The 19,193-nt window shown below is 43.6% G+C and overlaps 1 protein-coding gene across 2 annotated transcripts in view; it reads right to left on the minus strand.

The window, feature by feature from the left end:
* PPP2R2A (protein phosphatase 2 regulatory subunit Balpha) overlaps positions 1-15,752 on the minus strand; it is an 89,980-nt gene extending 74,228 nt beyond the window's left edge. Inside the window, exons 1-2 of one of the 2 annotated variants that reach the window (XM_074195231.1) lie at positions 15,646-15,752; positions 13,821-13,895 (exon numbers count right to left, since the gene is read on the minus strand). In XM_074195231.1, coding sequence (XP_074051332.1) covers positions 13,821-13,895; positions 15,646-15,652 — 82 coding nt within the window. In that variant the 5' untranslated portion in view covers positions 15,653-15,752. Of the gene's footprint in view, positions 1-13,820; positions 14,579-15,645 lie in introns of those variants that run through there. The other variant, XM_074195235.1, reaches the window with a different exon arrangement.
* Positions 15,753-19,193: the final 3,441 nt, after the last annotated feature.

A 19,193-nucleotide genomic window follows, 5' to 3' on the forward strand; every position in this document is an offset into this window, starting at 1 on the left:
AGCATCTTTGTAGATCAGATTGGTGGCAGTACTACATATTTTACTGTTGTGAACAAGTTAAAAAAAATGAAGCAGTTCCACTTACAACAGAATTAACTTCTGGATAACTTCTGGATACACTAGAGGGTTTGCTAATTCGGCAAATATTTTGTTAAAAATCTCAAAGGAAAGCTCCAGAAACTGGTATTTTTGTTCTCTCTCAAAGCTAATTTAAAGAGAGGGTGTGGGCGTCGGATGATTACCCACTTGTTAAAGGGCTATTTATTGTTCCAATTGTTTGTACACAACTTTAGACTTTTCCTTCCAGGTTTTACACAGAGTGTATGAGAGAGGGGGTACACCCTCCAAACAATGCATGTTCACAATATTCTTCCATTAATATCTTAAGCAACTTCCATATTGTTCAAATGTCCAATCTTAACAGGACTCACTTGAGAATACATAATAGAAAACTGCTGGAACTCTCACCTCACCCCAAATGGTCTTTCTTGAAAAACGAATTAAACATTTTTGGCAAGGTATCTGTATAAATCCTGTAACAACAACATGGGGGTGATGATCAGCCTTAATGGACTTGCTCAGAGACAATTTTCAGGTATCTTCGATGGAGAATACTATCTGTATCCAGAGGAAGAATTATGGAGTTTAAACCAAAGACTATTACCTTCAATTAAAAAAAAAAGTTGTCTTATGTACCACATAATACTGATTTCTCTAATTTTATTTTTTCCTCAAGGATATGATTTTTCTCAACATATTCAATTTTGATCAATGTATATAGCCTGGAAACAATATAAAAATTATCAGATGGGGAGAGAATTGTAAAATTCAAAACATTACCAAAAAAAAAGATAGGTATAAACTACTATTGTATATAATTGGAAGACAAAATATTTATACAAAAAAAGATATATGTATAAATCAAGAAGTCATTTAAATAATAAGCAAAACAGGAGTGTCTCTAAAAAGCAATGTCATGGACCCCTTGAGAAGTAAAACCTACAGACCTCTGATTTGAAGAATGTATTTAAATGCATAAAATAAAATATATAGAGTATAAAGGAAATCAATTATGTTGAAATAGTTATCAAAAATATTTTTAAAATAACATTCACCAACTTCAGATTAATAATACTTCCTTTATAAGGAGTTAGAGAACTTAAAGGTTCCAGACATTTCAAAGCTAATATTCTGCATCAAGAACCAGCAGCACAGAGGGCAGCTAGGTGGTGCAGTGGATAGGGCACCAGCCCTGGAGTCAGGAAGACCTGAGTTCAAATCCGAAATCAGACAGCTAATAATTACCTAGCTTTGTGGCCTTGGGCAAGCCACTTAACCCCATTGCCTTGCAAAAAAAAAAAAAAGAACCAGCAGCACAGAGAAAGGGAAAAGAAGACTGGTCCAAGTTCACACAAAATTAAAGTAAATAGTGCACCCTCCAAGACACCTGATAGCCTCTTGTAAAAACTTCCTAAAACTGGCAGGTCAGGCCTTCCTTTCCTTCCTTGATAATTTTTCTTTAAAAAATGTGTGGGAGAATAGTCTCATGTTCTCTAGGACAAAGCCCTGTGATTGCTTTCATTCAACTACAAAGGCAAACAACTCGGGGATTCGAGTATTGGAACACCAAAGGAGACCGGAGCCCCACCAGAACCAATGCCCAAAGAGGAGAATAGCTCCCTCTCATGGTTCTTGAATAAAGCAGTTTTCTTTCATCAGGTCAAAATTATTTTCTTTCTTTAAAGGGTTACTGGCCTGGCAGATGGAGGCAATGCTTTATTTGACAAAGTACATCTAAATTTGTGGAGGGATGATTTGCAGAAAGACGTCTAGCTCAGGTTTCTCGTGATCTTCAACGGTCTCCTTTCTCCAGTCCACACAGCTACCAAAGGGCCCTTCCTCAAGCGTAGCTCCACTCCCTCTCACTCCTGTGCCCAAGAACTCCAGGTGCTTCCTTCCACTACTGTCTCTAGGAGAAAATAAACTCCTCTGTTGGACTCCTTTAGCGCTGTCCAGCCTAACTGTATCCCTATGTCCCTTCCCAGTCAACCTGGGTGAGCTCCTCCTCCTTGTTGTGCATGCAACTCTACCTTGGGTCCCCAGAAAGTATAGTTCCTCTGCTCCTCCAATCCAAGACATCCAATAGAAAATCCTTTAAAAAATTTCCCAAATGCCTCAGCCCTCTCTCTCTCCCTAATTACTTGAAAAAGCTTTCTATTTACTTCTGGAGTACACAAGCACTCCAAAGCCAGACTGAATTCTAAACTAACAATCTCAGTCTCAAGATTAAGAGGTCAGTATCAGCCTGGAGCCAGAATTCTGGTACAGAGACCCTGGGTCTCAATCTTTTTAATCAATGATTTTGCTCAACACATGGGGAAGTTTGTCAAATCTGATGACCAATTTGAAAGGAATAAATGGAATATCAGATGAGAGAGTCAAAAAGAGATCTCAACAAAAAAAAAAGTAAACTCCTGTACTCTGGCTAATTTAAAGAATAATAAGAAAACACATACCCAACAAAATCATAAGATAATGCCAAAATGATTTTTTAAGACAGTTTGGTCTTAGAAAACCCATCTACTGCTAGTGCACAAATCATTTAACATCCCAACTTTGCTTTGCTTCCTTTCCCCTCCTCTCCTGTAAAACAGGGGAAGGGGAGAAGGAGAGAGGGTTGAACTGTATGGTGTCAGAGGTCCTTTCCAACTTTGATAGCTGGTTACAAGTATAAACAGGGCTATGTGGCGAGATAGGGATACATGGTTGCAACCGATCAGCCTGGCCTTGAGCGGCTATGCTGTACTGCTTTAATATCAGCCTGTATTCATGTATGAAAATCTAACTATTTAAATTGTTTATTAATTCTCTTCTGATTACAAAGAGAAATAGAATACAGTATTTAGCCTCAAAGAGTCTCCCATCTACCAGGGAGAATAATAATATGAAGAGTTAAAAGAATTTTTCTGATTAATTTTATTCCTGCTTCTATAATTTCCTCACAGGTGAATGAATATTCTTTCACCTCTTTCTCTAATTCTAAATTCTTTTTTGGGGGGAAGGGGGGGAAGCAAAGCAATGGGATTAAGTAACTTGCCCATGGTCAGCTAAGTAAATATCAAATGATGAGGCCAAATTTGAACTCAGGTCCTCCTGACTCCAGGGTCTGTGCTCTATCCACTGCCCCAACCTAAACCTTAAGTACCTTTTAAGGTACTCATTTTCAGAAAAACCTCCTCCAAGAACGCTAACCCAACTTCATTTCTGCCATTCTATTATCAATAACAAGACAGTTATCCCTTCCACAATATGGGGCTCAGCACCACAGAGGCCCCTGCAATCTGGAAAATCTGCAAAAAATGGTTTGGCCTCCCTTAATATCAAGAAGTCTGAATTATTATGATATTAAAAGATAAAAATGTATTGATATTATATAATACTATATATAGTTTTTATGCATTTGAGTTTCTAAATTTGTGTCTGTGCTTTCCACAAAACACCCCCAAATTTCCATTTAATTTATGGCAATCCACAATATATTGAAACCAAGATAGGGAGAAGTCAAGATGTGAAAATGATAACTGTAAACAAGACCCTTCATATTACTTTCCTTTCTCCAGTTAAAGTGTTAGCGAAATTTCCCATATTCCCCAGAATGGGAGGTACATAGTGAAATCACACCAGTCTAGTCAACACAACCTACTCTTCCCAGTGGGCCTCAAACTTTAGCCCACATCAAGCGACAGCATCCCAGCATGATTTCCTACCCATTCCTTAAGGTCAAGCTCAAACAATGTCTGTCTCCTCTACACAGTATTCTCTGATTCCATCAGCAAGGGAGCTCTACCTCATCTGACGTTCTATGTGTGTGAGTGTGTGTTTGTGTGTGTATTAGTATTTTATAGTCAAAGCACAGAATTTAAAATTTGGAAGGGACCTCAGAGATCTAATCCAGCACATACAAGAAAGGAATCCTCTCTCTACAGACCCACCCTGTGGCTATCCAACTTCTGTGGGACAACGCTCATTATTAGGTGATGTCCAACTTCTGTGGGACAACGCTTATTATTAGGTGATGTCCAGTTTCAGTGGCTCTTTGCCAGCTTCCATTATTCTGGTCAAGCTCCACAAGGTGACCCTTTAAATACTTGAAAACAGTTATGATACCCCAACACCTTCACCCCAAATCTTCTCCTTTCTGAGTTAAACATGTCCAGTTCCTTCAATTCTAATATCCATCAGATCATCAATGTCCTCCAACCATGGTGCTCCAAACCAAAAACAATGTTCTAAATGAGGAATGAGCAAGGGAGAGTACAATGGGATGGTCACGTCCCTATTCCCAGAAGTCATACATCCCTGGATGCAGCCCAAGTCTGCATTAGTTTTTTTGACTGCCACATTAAAAGGCTGACTCATATTGAGCTTGTAGTCCACTAACATTCTCAGATCTTTTTTAGAATAACTGTTGTCTATCCATGTCCTTCCATTTTATCCTTGGGAAGTCTGAATTGAAACGGAAAATAAGATGCAAAAGTGAGGTGAGAAAAGTATGGGGGGGGGGGGTGAAAGCCAGTGAGATGTAAAGACCCAGAGACTAGAGGTAGAAAAGCAGGCTAAAGTATCTACAATCTGGAGTACGTGGAAGTGAGAAAATCTAAGACTTGAGTAGGAAGAGGCCAGTGATGAAGAGCTTTCAATGTTAGGGGGCTTTAAATGAATGAATAAATGAATGAATGAATGAACAAATAAATATTTATACACACACACACACACACACACACACATACATACATACACCAAAGGATTCTGAAGGTAATAGCAAGTCATGTATTTTATTCTAGCAGAGGTAGAAGATGGGTGGCCTCCCCTGATCTATTAATTCACTTTGTCATCAGAGTAGAAGGTGCATAGAATAGGAACAGACCAAAAAGAACCATATCCCACAATGTCTGTCTCCAATTACCTGGCCTTACTTTACTGATAACAAAGTGCTTTAATGAAATTAATAAAGACATATTCAATGCATACCCCCCCCCCCCCCCCCCCCGAGAGTCAGCCTCCAAGTTAGGAAGACTGCAAGTTAGAAGTCCCTTCTCGGCCACCAACCGCCTTTGTGACCCTGCACAAGTCACTTTAAGTTCTCAGTGTTCCAAGGGACACAGTAGAATACTACATTTCAGGACAGGTGCCATCTGCCCCAAAGACACACTAACTTTTACAGACAGAACTTAAAAAAGGTCCATCTTCGGAACATCTCCCTGAAAGGGAAACAGAAACAATCCAACCTGAGGTCTGCCCAGTCCTTGGATACCACCCCGCTTCTACCAACTGTTAATCCATTCCATCAGTTCCAAACCTAAAGTTCTGATAGCATCACATTAGTCAATTAGCTATTGTAAAAATTCCATGACAAAAAAGCATGTACATTCTTCTGATAGGTAGGAAACTTAGTTGAATGAAAATACTGGGTCAGGCTTGAATACATTCTTTTTTACCTCAGGTTTTCCTGGCCTATGAGTTTCACATTTTTGCTTACATAAGCAATTCCTGTTCAGGAGAGGGGGCTCCAAGGAAGCTGAATGAATGAAATGCTAACCTAACTAAGAGTTTAAACCTTCACTAGACTTTTAGGGGAAATCAATCACTTCTCTGAGTCTCAGCTTCCTCTTCAAAAAAGAAAAATGCTGATTTTACATCACTGTGAAACTACCCCACCAGAAATTCCCTAAACTGATGAAATCACAGATCTAGGAGGAAAAATACTGGTCTGCCTGATTGTGCTGCAGTTAGGTAGTGTGGTGGACAGAGCACTGACCTTGGAATCAGGAGAATGGAAGTTCAAATCTGGCCTCAGACACTTGACACTTACTTACTAGCTGTGTGATCTTGGGCAAGTCACTTAACCCTGACTGCCTCACCTCCAGTCATCTCCAGTCTTCCTGATTCATATCTGGCCACTGGAACCAGATGGTTCTGGAGGAGAAAATGAGGCTAGTGACTTAGTTCAGCTCCCCCCCTCCCCCCAAAGCTAATTCATGGGGTTTTTTTTTATGATATCACCTCCCTATCGTCAAGATCTTCTTAAAGGACACAGGACAAACATCATCTTCATTATCATCATCATATCAAAAACTTAACAAAGTGGGAAAGATCTCACAATCATCCAGTCTAATGTGTCCCTCCCCATTTTAAAGAAGAGGAAACTGAGACCCATAGGTAGCAAGACTTTACTTTCAAAGTCACATGGGTAAAAATGTCAAAAATGGCAGGATTCAAAGCCAGGCCGCTTTGAATCAAATTTCAGTAATTTTCCAGTAGACCAGAAAGATACATAACAAAGGGCCTACGAAACCTATTCCTATAACAATCACTGTATTTCAAATAGCTTAATAAGGAATTAGGCTGACAACTGAGTGTAACACAACTTTCAATCCCACCTATAGCATCCAGTATCTTTTACCAACCAAACTTGAGTTAAGAATCTTTCAGAAGCTCTACTTTGTAAAATTTTGAAAAGGAATAGGAAGAAATAAATCACACATGTATACACAAAACCAAAAAGATCTCCTTCCTTTCCATTTTAGAGACATTTTAAATTAGAGGGATTCTTAAAAGTGAAACAACTTTGCCTTGCCTTTCCTGTCTCTTCCCAGCTGTGCACAATGCTGAACCACAATGAATGCTCTAAGATCATTAACTTTGGAAGTCAAAGTAAGTTTTTCATAGTCCTCACAAATACTAGGGGGAAACCCTCGGCATCAGTGGCTTTCAGTAAGGAACTAGGAGCAAAGTTCAAATCTGGTTCATCACAGAACCTATTGTTGGCATGCTTTTCCATCTGTAAAATCAGAGAATTACATTAGATTGTTATCTTAGGTGCTTTTCATGTTATTCCATTTCTAATCTCTTTGAGCTGAAGGTTTAAAATGGAGTTCAGAATCCTCAAGATAGCTCTCCCTCCTCAGTTTCACCAAATGTAATTAATTTAGATCCTAGAACCATGGTACTGAGAGTCACCTAAACCAGATTCTCCAACTCCCATTAGCTGCTTTAATGAAGCTAGAGAAACATGGCTTCATAACCCCCCCCCCCACTTTCACTGTCAGGCCCTTTTATCAGAATAATTAATGGTCCATTTTAAGACTAGGGACAACAAGTGGAAAGCTTGAAATGACCAAGCAGGAGTGGTTAGGGAAGAATCGCAAGAACCTCCAACACCATCCAAGTGAAAGAACCTCCATCAGTGTTTACAGACATCAGAATCTAGAATCCCCCCAGAAAATCCCCTTTTACAACCTCCAAATGAGAAGTTGTGAAAATCTGCCTAGACAGCTAAACTGGGCAACAAAGTTTTAAGTGCTTGGTTAGTAAATGTCTCATTCAGTCCCCAATCTCTATATCCTTTTTTTCTATGTGCCCAACTTTTAGCCTCTGCATTGACACTAGCACAATTTCTACCACTGCTAAAGCAGGAAAACAATGAAGAAATAATATTGAAATAAAGCCAGTTAATTCTGCTTATTAGCAAGCAACCTGACTTTTAAAAAGTACAGTGGAGGGGCGGCTAGGTGGCGAAGTGGATAAAGCACTGGCCCTGGAGTCAGGAGTCCCCTGGGTTCAAATCCAGTCTCAGACACTTAATAATTACCTAGCTGTGTGGCCTTGGGCAAGCCACTTAACCCCATTTGCCTTGCAAAAAAATCAAAAAAAACAAAAAGTACAGTGGATAAGATGAACCCAGCCATCCAAGTTGCAAAATAATACAAATCATAGCTCATAGATTTAGAATTAGAAGTAAACTCATTTTATACATGAGGAAGTAGAAGACCCAAGAGTTCATGTGACTTGCCCAGGGTCCCACAAGTAAGGCAGGGTCAAATACAATGTCAGGCCCTCTGATTCCAAATTCATTAAGCTTTTCATAGTTATCATGTTGCCTTCTAAATAACAACTGGCATCAATATAGCCATTTAAAGTTTGTAAAGAAGTTTCTTTACATTCTCTGAACTGTCACAATATTTTACAGATGAGAAAAATGAAGCTGAGACAGATTTAAGTGCCATCATGGAAGGTGTCTGACATCAAATTTGAATCAAGTCTTCCTGACCCCATGTCCAAGATCCTTTTATTAAGGAAAAATAATTGTAACAAATAATCTCAAAGAAAAAAAACCTTACCCTCCTTTTTGCTACTTTAAAAATAACTTTGTAACTTTAAAAATAAAATAGAAGAAACAAAAGAAATTAAATAAGAATACTTTTGCCAACTAAATCCATTCAGCAACCCAGCATGTGAGTTTCTTTTAACATTTTCAAAAGTCAACCAATTTGGACCAGACTTACTATAATGCTAGGCAATACAAAGACCAATGAAATTGATGAGTTAAGTGGTTCCATCTTTAAAAAAGAAAATGAGTATATTATCTGTAAAATTCACATGTTAAAAAAAACAACTCTCCCTGATGCAAACTATTCATCTGTGACAATGCAGAGTTATATACAAATAAAACCTTCACAGATACTAATAAGAATATTACGGTCAAGGAGTAGAACACATACCTTCACTACATTATGCCTACACTGTAGTTAGGTTCTGGGAGACAGGAATTGAGATGCAATATATCTAAATCCCCGAAATGACAGTTTTTATTATGCTTCCCTTAAAACTCATCTTTCATTAAGCAGACTGCCTATTTATTACTTAGGGGAAAAAACTCTGAAAGACAAATAACCTCTATTATGCAGTTTGTAGAGCAACATTTTTAAAAAATAAATTAGCTCACTCTTGTCTAATGCCTTTAAATCCTACCAAAACAAGGAAAACAAGTGCTGAAGAGATGAAATTCAAGTGATTATATTATAAAATTATAAAGATAATTAAAAAATGACAAGATTCATCTAATCAGTTACATATCCTAAACAGATCGGAAATTTCAAGTGGAGAAGAGAAAATTGTCAGACTGCTAAAAGTATGACTAGAGGCAGGATACTGACAGAATTCTTTTTTAAAAAGACAATGATTTTTAATATTTCCTCCAAAATTTACTTCATTGGAATAAATTACTATTATATTTTCACAGGAAAAATCCAAATTAAGAGATGAGAGCTCTGTCCATGATAGGTAGAGAAATTAAAGTTTTGGTTACTGAAACAAAACACCACTCATTTTTAAACAATAAATCTGAACACCATTATTCTTATACTCTGGTCTTGGGAAAAATGTCCAGAGATCTTTCTTGTCTAGTCATTAATTCTCCTGTATTTGGCTGTTGTGACCTCTTCCTTATCAGTGAGCTGTATAATTCATAGACTCATTCACCAAAGGATCTCTTAAGCACCTGATGGGTCGAACACTACTATGTGTCTAGGGGAAGGTGAGTGAAGATCAAAATTGCAGGTTCAGAAGCTATCATGAAGTTCATACTGGGAAAAGGTTCTCAGCTCTGCAAGTGGTTCAATAGATGAGGAGGGAGCCTCCTCCCTGGGGTGATCTAGTCCACTGTGGAACAACTGTACTATTCTGTTGCTGGGCCTCTTTGCCTCTTTACAATTTTGAGTCACTGGTCTCCAAAAATGTCTAGTCCCACCCTCTCCTTATCAGGTCTTTGGCTACCAAACACCTTTGGTCCTACTGGGTCTTTACCTCCCCCCCCCCCCCCCCACAAACTCAAATGATGTGCTCCTAAGACTATCCTAGATGCTATCTTCTAGATGTTCTCTAGTTTAACCATTAAAACTCACACCAATTAAGCAATTTCTACCAAAGTGAGGGGCTGGGGAGACACACAATGAATGCTCATCCATTTTATTTGGCCTTTTCTCAATCTTGACCTCCTAGAAGGTTCTGATCCCATCTATACTCTCTCCCTTCTCCCACAGCTCTCTCCTACCTGCCTGACCCCCTCCTTCTCAGTTTCCTTTTATAGTATTTTATCCCTGCCACATCCAGGAGTCCAGAGTGTTCCCCATCTCCTAGGTTCCCCTGGGTTTAATTATCTTTATGCAGATGAATCCCAGATCTACAAATCCAGTCCTTCCTACTCTCTTCTCTCCTGAGGTCCCAAGGCCTTCACCACCAACTGCCTGGGAGACATTTCAAACTAGGTGACTTAGTCACCTCAAACTCACCAGTTCAAAACAGAACCCCACCCCTCTCCACCACCCCCCCACATACACACCTTCCCTTCTTCCAAATCCCTAAGGGCTCTCAAGGGCATTCTCCTCCTTCTCCCAGACATCCAGAGCAGCAACCTTGGGGTGATCCTCCTCTCCTCCCTCATACCTTCTCCACTCAGTTTTCTAGATTCCCTTCTCTTCCCACCTTAGGGCAGGCTCTCAACCATCTTCCAAAAGCCTTCTATTGGTAGCTATGGTTTTCCTAAAGCTCTGACCTGATAAACCCCTGCTCAGTAAAATCCACTGGCTTTCAGTTACCTCTAGGATCAGATATAAAATCCTGTTTGGCATTTTTAGCCCTTCCTAGTCTTCTCCACACTCCCAAACCAGTGACACTGATCCACTTGTTCCTCATAAAGCACACTCCCCACCTCTGTCCTAGCCTTTGAACTCACTGGTCCTCCATGTCTCTTCCTGGCTCTTATCTCCTACAGAGGGCATCTCCCTCCAGTCACACTGCACTGATCTTATACCAGTATTCTGTCCCAAAGTTGTCTTCCCCATTATACCAGAAGCTCCGGGGTAAAAGGAATACTTTTTTTACCTTGCTTTGTAGTCTAATACTTAGGGATTTTTTGACAGTGACTGGCATCCAATTGATAAAATATTCTTGTTGCACAGTGTTACAAAATGGAGTGAGAAATACAAACACAAGATGGCATCTGCCCTCAAGGAGTTTCTAATTCTCATTTGGAAAACTATCATAAGGGGTAGCTTGATTAGAAAATGGTCAGAAAATAAAAAGAGGGCATTTCAGTCACAAGAAATAACCTGTCAGTGAAAGCTGGACTTGAAGCAAGTGGCAACAGGGAGCCACTAGAGTTGTATTAAGCATAGAGTGACATGGGGTGGCTAGGTGGCACAGTGCACAGAGCACAGGCCTTGGAGTCAGGAGTACCTGGGTTCAAATCCGACCTCAGACACTTAATAATTACCTAGCCCTGTGGCCTTGGGCAAGTCACTTAACCCCATTGCCTTGAAAAATCTAAAAAAAAAAAGTTATTGCCATTCAAGCACAGAGTGACAAATTAACTTTATCAAGTTAACCAAAGGATTTATCCTCCTGCACACAATTTTATCCAATTGTCACTCATTTTTAAACTATCAAAAAAATCCCCTTTCCAAAAGACACAAAACACAATATTCTGAAGAAAAAATTCATTAAGAATCTAAAACATAGGGGCAGCTAGGTGGCGTAGTGGATAAAGCACCGAACCTGGAGTCAGGAGTACCTGGGTTCAAATCCGGTCTCAGACACTCAATAATTACCTAGCTGTGTGGCCTTGGGCAAGCCACTTAACCCTGTTTGCCTTGCAAAAAAAAAAAAAGAATCTAAAACATAAATTGTAAATGGCTTTGGTTTAAAAGTATGAGAGTAACGAGTTGGCTGTGAGAGTTTTAAGTCAGTTTTAAGCCAGAAAGGAAAAGGCAAGTTTTATTACTTTATATTATTGAGGAAGTCTAGTTTTTTGATAAAAGTTTAAAGGACTATCTAAAAGTGAATTATTATCTAGCATCAGACAGTGAAAAAGTATTCTAACCTCTTCATCCAATTCATAAGGAAACTACCCAAGGTTATACAGCAAGTGGCAGACCCAAAAATAGACAGACAGCCTTCTAACTTCTCACATGCAGTAGCAACCCAATTTTAAACCTAACTAGTAGCTGACATCTCCACATGTAACTAACATATCCCTGATTCCCAGAAAGAAGGTTGAGCAAGAAAAAATTAGAATCCAAATTCAATACAAGAAGTATATGAAATATGACTTTGCTTAATATTGCTGGTTTTCTTGGTAAATTGTTGACACAGGAGATATTATTCAACCAAGACCTAAAAAAACCAACAGCTTCAAAAAACACAATCCCTTAAAACTGCTAAGTCAAAAAGCCTAATAATCAAATAAGCAAAATCCTTAGGCACAGAAATATCCCAGCAGGTACATGAAGAACATCAATTTCAGAACAACAACATAAAAAACCTTGCAAACAAAAACACCCACAAAATAAAACAGCATCCATTTGAAAAAAATAAGAAAACTGGAAAATCTATTTTTATATTAATATAAAGTAACAGAATGAGATATTGTGATAGTTTTCTAAGCATTTTCCCTCAAGTCACACAATCTAAAGGTTAAGAAACATACATATAGACATATACACACATACACCCACTTATATAAGATTTAGCTCAAGTTCAAATGAAATCAAAATTCATTTATTTTAGACAATGGTATGACCTGTTATGCTAGACCCCAATCTACCACTCATGCATGCATCATTCCACCTAGCAATAACCCTCTGCTCTACTAACTCTCAATTATTTGCTAAATATGGGCCAAATGCCTTAACCTGCCCCAGAAAGACTTCCTCAAAAGAACCCCTGTTCCACCCACCCACCTCCAACCCCCCACCCCCACCCCGCCCATCTGCCCACAGCCCACCGCCCACCCATCCCCCTTAGAGCCCCAACTCAGGCAGAGCCATTTCCTGGACAAGCCTTCCCTTCCCAAGTTGCTAGGGCCCACTTCTCTCCCATGAAAGCTTCCCTCAAGGCAAAGCCCACTTCAAAGCATAAGCACTCTAAGTGGAACCTGCTGCCAATAATAGACATGCCAGTTGGCTTCCCCGAAAGAAAAATCCATTTCATGATCAAGCTCCACCTAAGCCTGGCCAGTCACATCATTAATGCATGCCCCACTGATACAACTTGATAGGAAAAGATCCATGGCTGGGCTCCACACAAATCTGTGACAACGCCTGGGAAAAAAACATTCAGGTAGATATCCCCTAGAGGAAGGCCCATAAATGGTCTCTTTCCATGTGAACACAGGAATAAAAGAAAATGATTCAGGCCAAACACAAAATGTTTGCTAATTTCTTGCACTTCATTAAAAATAATTAGATTTCAAATGAGACAATTTTCAAAAATGTATAACAAGTGAGTCACTAAACCCAGTAGTACACGTCAGGCATCAATTGAGAGCATCTGATAATATAGAAGCAATACTTTTAAACTTTCCAGAGAAAAATGAAAAAACTTTGAGGTCTGAAACGTTCGCTTATAAAGCTCATGTTGGTCATCCTTACAAAGAATTAGCCACAAAAACAAATGAAAAAGTAAGCAATACTTAAAGTCTTCCTATAATGACAGAAGAAAAAAAAACCAAACAAACCCAAAACATTTACTGGAACATGTATGGAAATACAGTCAACCTTCACACTTGCCATCTAAGCTAAAACCTTCAAGATGAATACAATGTATCATGAAGAAAATAGGAGCAACATGCTCACAGGGAGCCCTGAGTCCTGCTTCAGAGCTCCCAGGCCTGCAGTCCTAAATGAACGTTCCTCTTAATATTAAGACATGAATTGTCTCAAGATAACAAGGCAGGTGGGTGAAAGAAAATGAAGCACCCAAAGCAGAGAGTCCCTAGGGTTGCTTTTCTGGTTGGAGTTGGAGATTTTCCTTCAAACTCCAGTGTCTGCCCTCCAAACAAGCCAAAACCAAAGAGCTTCTGAGGCTGGTCATGACTCTTTATACAACCAATAGTGTTAGTAACAGTCATCTGCAAGAAAATATTTGCAGAATTAAGATTTTGTTTGTATTGCATTTCTTCCATTATTAAAAAATATTCTTACCTTCTGCTACATCATCATCGACTGCCCCTTTCACCTGAGAAAAACACCACTGAATATCATTTCCTCCTCCAGCTCCTAAAAGGAAAAACAATCCCCATTAACATCAAAGTCTGAGTTTTGTTCACTTTTCCCCCAGCTGGTGTGCAAAGTTAGCGAAGCCCTATCAGCAGGGTGGCCCACTAAGAGAACCTCTGCCCTATAATCTACAACTTGCAGAAAGTTCTGCTAGAATATTGTTAGAAAATTGTGAACAGGTCTGGATTTAATAGCAAAAAAAAAAAAATGCCACAACTCAACGCCAGTTACTTAAAGCAATTTCCCACCTATTCTATGCCTTCAGCCCTGGATAAAGAAGGCACACTGGCAAAACAAACAACAACATAAGCCCTATCTGCCAAGTTTTGTTTTGTTGTTGGTCCTTTTAATGTTCAAAATGCACTATTTTTTTAAGAGCGGGAACTCACTGGCTTATCACTACTATCACTGTTCTTGTATTCAAATCTTTTCTTTCATCTTCACCACCTCTCCAAAAGCAAGGCTAACCACACAGAGTTAAGAGAGATCAGAAAGAGGTACAAAAAGTTAAACCATTTCACAAGTAGTCGTTTTTTTCAAAATCTGTGCAAAGAACAACGTCCCGTGTTACAGTTAATAAACGAAAACTACCACGAAACACCGCACGAAGCGACAGTTTCAGGAACATTCCTGGCTCCTTGAAAGATGGTGATTCATTTGAACCTTGCCACCACCAACACCTCCCCTCCCCCTAAATCACACCACCCTTTTTTCTCCCCTTCGGTGCCAGCCAATCACTCATTCATTACAGACAGGAAAAGTCACAGAAATGAAGGCTGCTGGCGAGGCTGTCAAAAGGAAGTTTCCTTCTTCCTCCACCCCACCCCTCCGCATCCAAAGGGCCGAGCAACAGATGCAATTTACCATCTTGTGCAACAGTTTTAATTTTACTGGATTAACAAGGCCAAGAAGCGGCGTGCTTTCGGCAAAATCACAAGTTCAATCCGACACGTTAAAAAATAGAAAATACAAGCTCGAGCGCAAAACTCCATCTGGGTTTCAAGATACAGAATGAGTTCCGTCTGCGCCGGCTCCCCTTCCACACTGCTCTAGAGGGGAGCCACCGGGAGAGGGGAACCGAATTAAACGGTCTATTTCGGATTCTCTGCAAGGGATGGAAATGCTCGGATCAGGAACTTCAGCGAGGGGGTGCACCGTCCGTTTTCCTTTCCGAACTCTCCCGGTTACCCCCCCCGGGGCTCTGCCCCCCGGGGCTGTGCCTGGAAGCCGGGGTCGGGGCGCCTGCACGACCCACAAGCCCCCGAAGCGCCCCCCCGCGCCCCCGCGCCCCGGGGAGGGGGGCCGCGAGCCGCCATCCGGCTCGGCGGGGCTGTCACCCCCCGCGGGGCCCGGGGCGCGGGGCGCACGTGCGCCCGAGGGGCCCCGGGGCGGGGGGCGCCTCCAGCCAGGCCCCGGGCTCCGGGGGCTCCGGGGGCTCCGGGCGCCGCCCACACCCTCGGCCCGGGCTCTGGGGGTGCCGGGCCCCCCGGGCGCCTGGCGGGCCCCGCGGCGCTGCAGAGGCGGCGGCCGGGGGCCCCTCTCCGGCCCCCCACGCCCATCGGGGCCTCGGGCCGGCGCCCCGCGCCCCCCGCCGCTCCCCTCCCCCTCCCGGCCGGCGGGTGGGGGAGGGGCGGGGGTCCCCCGGGCCGGGGGGGGGGGCGGCGGCTCGGGCCCCGCCCCGGGGGTCCCGGGGGTCCCGGGGGCGGCGGGGGGCGGCGGGGGCCCCGGGGCGCCCCGCTCCCGCTCTCACCTGCCATGGCGCGAGGGCGATGGAGGCCCCGCCGGGCCGCTGAGGCTGTCCGGGCCGAGGCCGCCGCCCTCCCCGGGCGCGGGGGGCCCCTGCGGGCTCGGGCGCGGCGGGGCGCGGCGGGGCCGGGCGCGGCGGGGCGGGAGGGCGCGGCGGCGCTGCGGGGCTGGCCGGCTCTCCGGGTCCCCCCCGGCGGCGGCACCGGCGGCTGCGGCGGCGGCGGCGGCGGCGGGCGGCGAGCGGCTCCACTTTCAAAATGGCGCCGGCTGGCCTGGGTGCTGACGTCACTCGGGGGCGGGGCGCGGAGGGCGGGAAGGGGCGGGGCCTCCGGCGTGCGCAGCGCCGCGCCGCCCCCGCCGCGCACGCACGCACGCACGCACGCACGCCGCCGCCGCCGCGCTCCGGCCGCCGCCCCGCCCCCCGGGAGAGCCGGCCGAGGGGCGGGGCCCCAGAGGCCTGCGGGAGGCGCGGGCGCCGGGCCCCAAGTGACTGGACCAAGGTCACCAGCAGCCCCAGCCCGGCCTCGGGCCCCCGGGGCTCCCCAGGCGCCTCAACCCGGGAGCCCGCTGCCAAGGGAGGGGCCCCCTCACCCCCCACTCCCACAAGCCAGCCTCGGGCACAGAAGGGCGACCCTGGGCAGGGTGCCCACCTCCCCCGAGAGCACCAGATGAGGGCAGAGCGCCCAAGCACTTGGCAATGGTGGGGGGGCCATCGGAGGAGGAGGGGCAGTTGGGGGGGGGGGCAGCGGCCCTTAGGGGCAGAGCAGCCTTCGAGAGAGTGGTGGTGGCGGTGGTGGTGCTCGGGGTATGTTGGGATTGGCAGGAAGGGCACCAGTGGCAGTAGTGGCCCACCTGCACCTAGTAGTGGTGGTGGCAGTGGTGGTAGCAGCGATGGCACCCACGGCAGAATGGCCCGTGCTGGTAGTGGTTGCAGTGGATTAGCAGCAAGGGCACCAGTGCAGTAGTGGCCCACCTGCACCTAGTAGTGGTGGTGGCAGTGGTGGTAGCAGCGATGGCACCCGCGGCAGAATGGCCCGTGCTGGTAGTGGTTGCAGTGTGTTGGGATTAGCAGCAAGGGCACCAGTGCAGTAGTGGCCCACCTGCACCTAGTAGTGGTGGTGGCAGTGGTGGTAGTAGCGATGGCACCCGCGGCAGAATGACCCGTGCTGGTAGTGGTTGCAGTGGATTAGCAGCAAGGGCACCGGTGCAGTAGTGGCCCACCTACAGAAGTAGCATTCAAGCTAGTAGTGGTGATGGCACCAGCGGCAGAATGGCCCATGGTGGTAGTGGTTGCAGTGTGTTGGTGGTGGCCCACCTGCAGCAGTAGCATTCAAGCTAGTAGTGGGGGTGGGAGCAGTAACCGTAACAAATGCCAAGGTCACAAAGACAACTTCAAAACAATTCCCCCTTTGCCTTCTAATGGGAGATAGATCCGTTAAATTAAAATCATTCCCTGGTTGAGCCTGCTGGCATGGGTGCTACTAGTAACTTAGAAGAATCTGAGTTGTGTGAGGGCAGAGACTGGTATTGTATAGAAAGAGAAGTTGGATTTAAAGCAGAGGAACTGGGTTGGCATTGATTCTGGTCTAAAACCTTGCCAAACATTCCCTAAAAATCTTCTTGAAGTGAACAAATATAGAATTTCCTGTTTGCATGTTCTACACCCTCAATAGAATTTGAGCTCAACTGTTTAGTTTTCCAGAGTTATAATGACCTTTTTATTTTTTCTGAGGCAATCAGTTAAGTGACTTGCCCAGGGTCACACATATAACTGTCTGAGGTCTGCCCTCCTGGCTGAAGCACTTATCTTTACCTTTTTAAATGAAAACAAAACAGGGGATGTGTTGCAGCCACCTAGGCTTTAGCCTGGAAGAGGGAGGAAATCATGAGAGGTAGACAGATACTGCTGACCAGAGGGTGAGAGACCAGAGGCTGAGAAAAGAGCTGCTCCCAAAGGTGGTTCCACATGGGTTATGGGATAAGAGCCTTCCATGCCTGGGAAGCCCAAGCCCAACCGCCCAGAAGAGAGGAGAGGAGACATAAAGAGAGGGGGGGAGAGAGCCAGAATGAGACAAAGGGAACAAGAGGATAGACCCAGAGGGAAAGTCAGACAGAGCCAGGAAGGGAAGGGTTAGAAATGGGGGAGAGATACAAAGAGAAACAGTGATAGAGACAGTCAGAGAGATACACATAGAAAGAAAGAACACAGACACAAGACAATCAGGCAAAGAGAACCAGCTGAACTTCCCCTTCTAAGGATATGGACCAGCCTATGTGTCCATTCCCAAATTGTGAAGAATGAGCCCTTGAGAAGACATTCAGGGCCCAGTGGATAAGGCACTAGGCATCTGAGGCCGGAAATCAGGAAGTTGGAACTGCCTGCCTGTGGGTGTGGTGAGGGGTGTTTGCAGAGCTGCCTTCAGCTTGCACTTCTGCTTCAGACCATCCCACTACAAAACAAGTCTGGGAAAAATGACACAATGCCCTCCCTCACCTAAGCTGCCTTTCACACCTCCCTCCCAGCTCAGCTCTGGCCTTCTCCTCTTCACCTTATCCTTCATTTCAGAGCTCACTCAGCCTAATTTTAAAGAGATAAAAAAAATTGTCTTGAATCTAAACAGCTGCAGGATCACACCATGAGCTGGGTTATTTTTTCCTCTACTTCTTCATTAACATTCTTCACCTTCAAAAAAAAAAGCCTTGCTAAATTTTCTGTAGATTCAGCAAAATAGTAATAATAATAATTAATAATAATAATAATAATAATAACAATAAATAGCCCCCTGTACCTGTGCCCACTAGGTATTCCATTTATGATGTTTCTGTGCTGGCTGGTTCTATTCACAGCAAGAGCTCCTCCCATCTAGTAATTTTTCTTTTCAGTTTACTTAAGTCTGGGGTTTTTATTTCAAACCCAGCCTCCGCTCAAAATGAATGATCATAACTATATTTCAGAGACTGGATAGTCCTGTCTTTAAAAAAAATGACTTACAGTGTTTTCCAATGACATTTTACAGATTGGCTAATTGAAGCAAACAAAGGTGAAGTGGCTTGCCCAGGGTCACACAGCTCATGTCTGAGGCTGGATTGGTGAGGCTCAAGGAGAGAGACAGTCTCTGGATCTTACAGAAGAGCTTTATTCTTAAGCTCCATGCTGTTACTGCTGCCCCTTCAACTATTTTCAGAAGTTCCCTGCTGTCATTAACTCTAGGATAAAGAAAAAAATTGCTGCCACTCGCTCCCACCAATTGCTAGGATCCCTTCCCTACAAGAAATTAATTTTTAATTTGAATCTCAGACAATGTGACATCTATTCTCTAAGCCTGTTTTTTGTGCTATCCCCAGCTTCTAATGCCCCTTCTCACCCCCATCCCCCCCAAAAAAACTCATGTTATTTCACATTTACTTCAAATAATCTTCTCTTTATGGTCATGTACACTGATCCTTTATAAAATGAAAGCTTGAGGATAAAACACTATTTCATTTTTGCCCTTGTGTTGAATTGGGGTTTCACCTGCACAACAATGAAAGCCCAAACATCTCACCTGATTT

This window comes from Macrotis lagotis, chromosome 1 (genome assembly GCF_037893015.1).
Source record: "Macrotis lagotis isolate mMagLag1 chromosome 1, bilby.v1.9.chrom.fasta, whole genome shotgun sequence".
Lineage (NCBI taxonomy): Eukaryota > Metazoa > Chordata > Mammalia > Peramelemorphia > Peramelidae > Macrotis > Macrotis lagotis.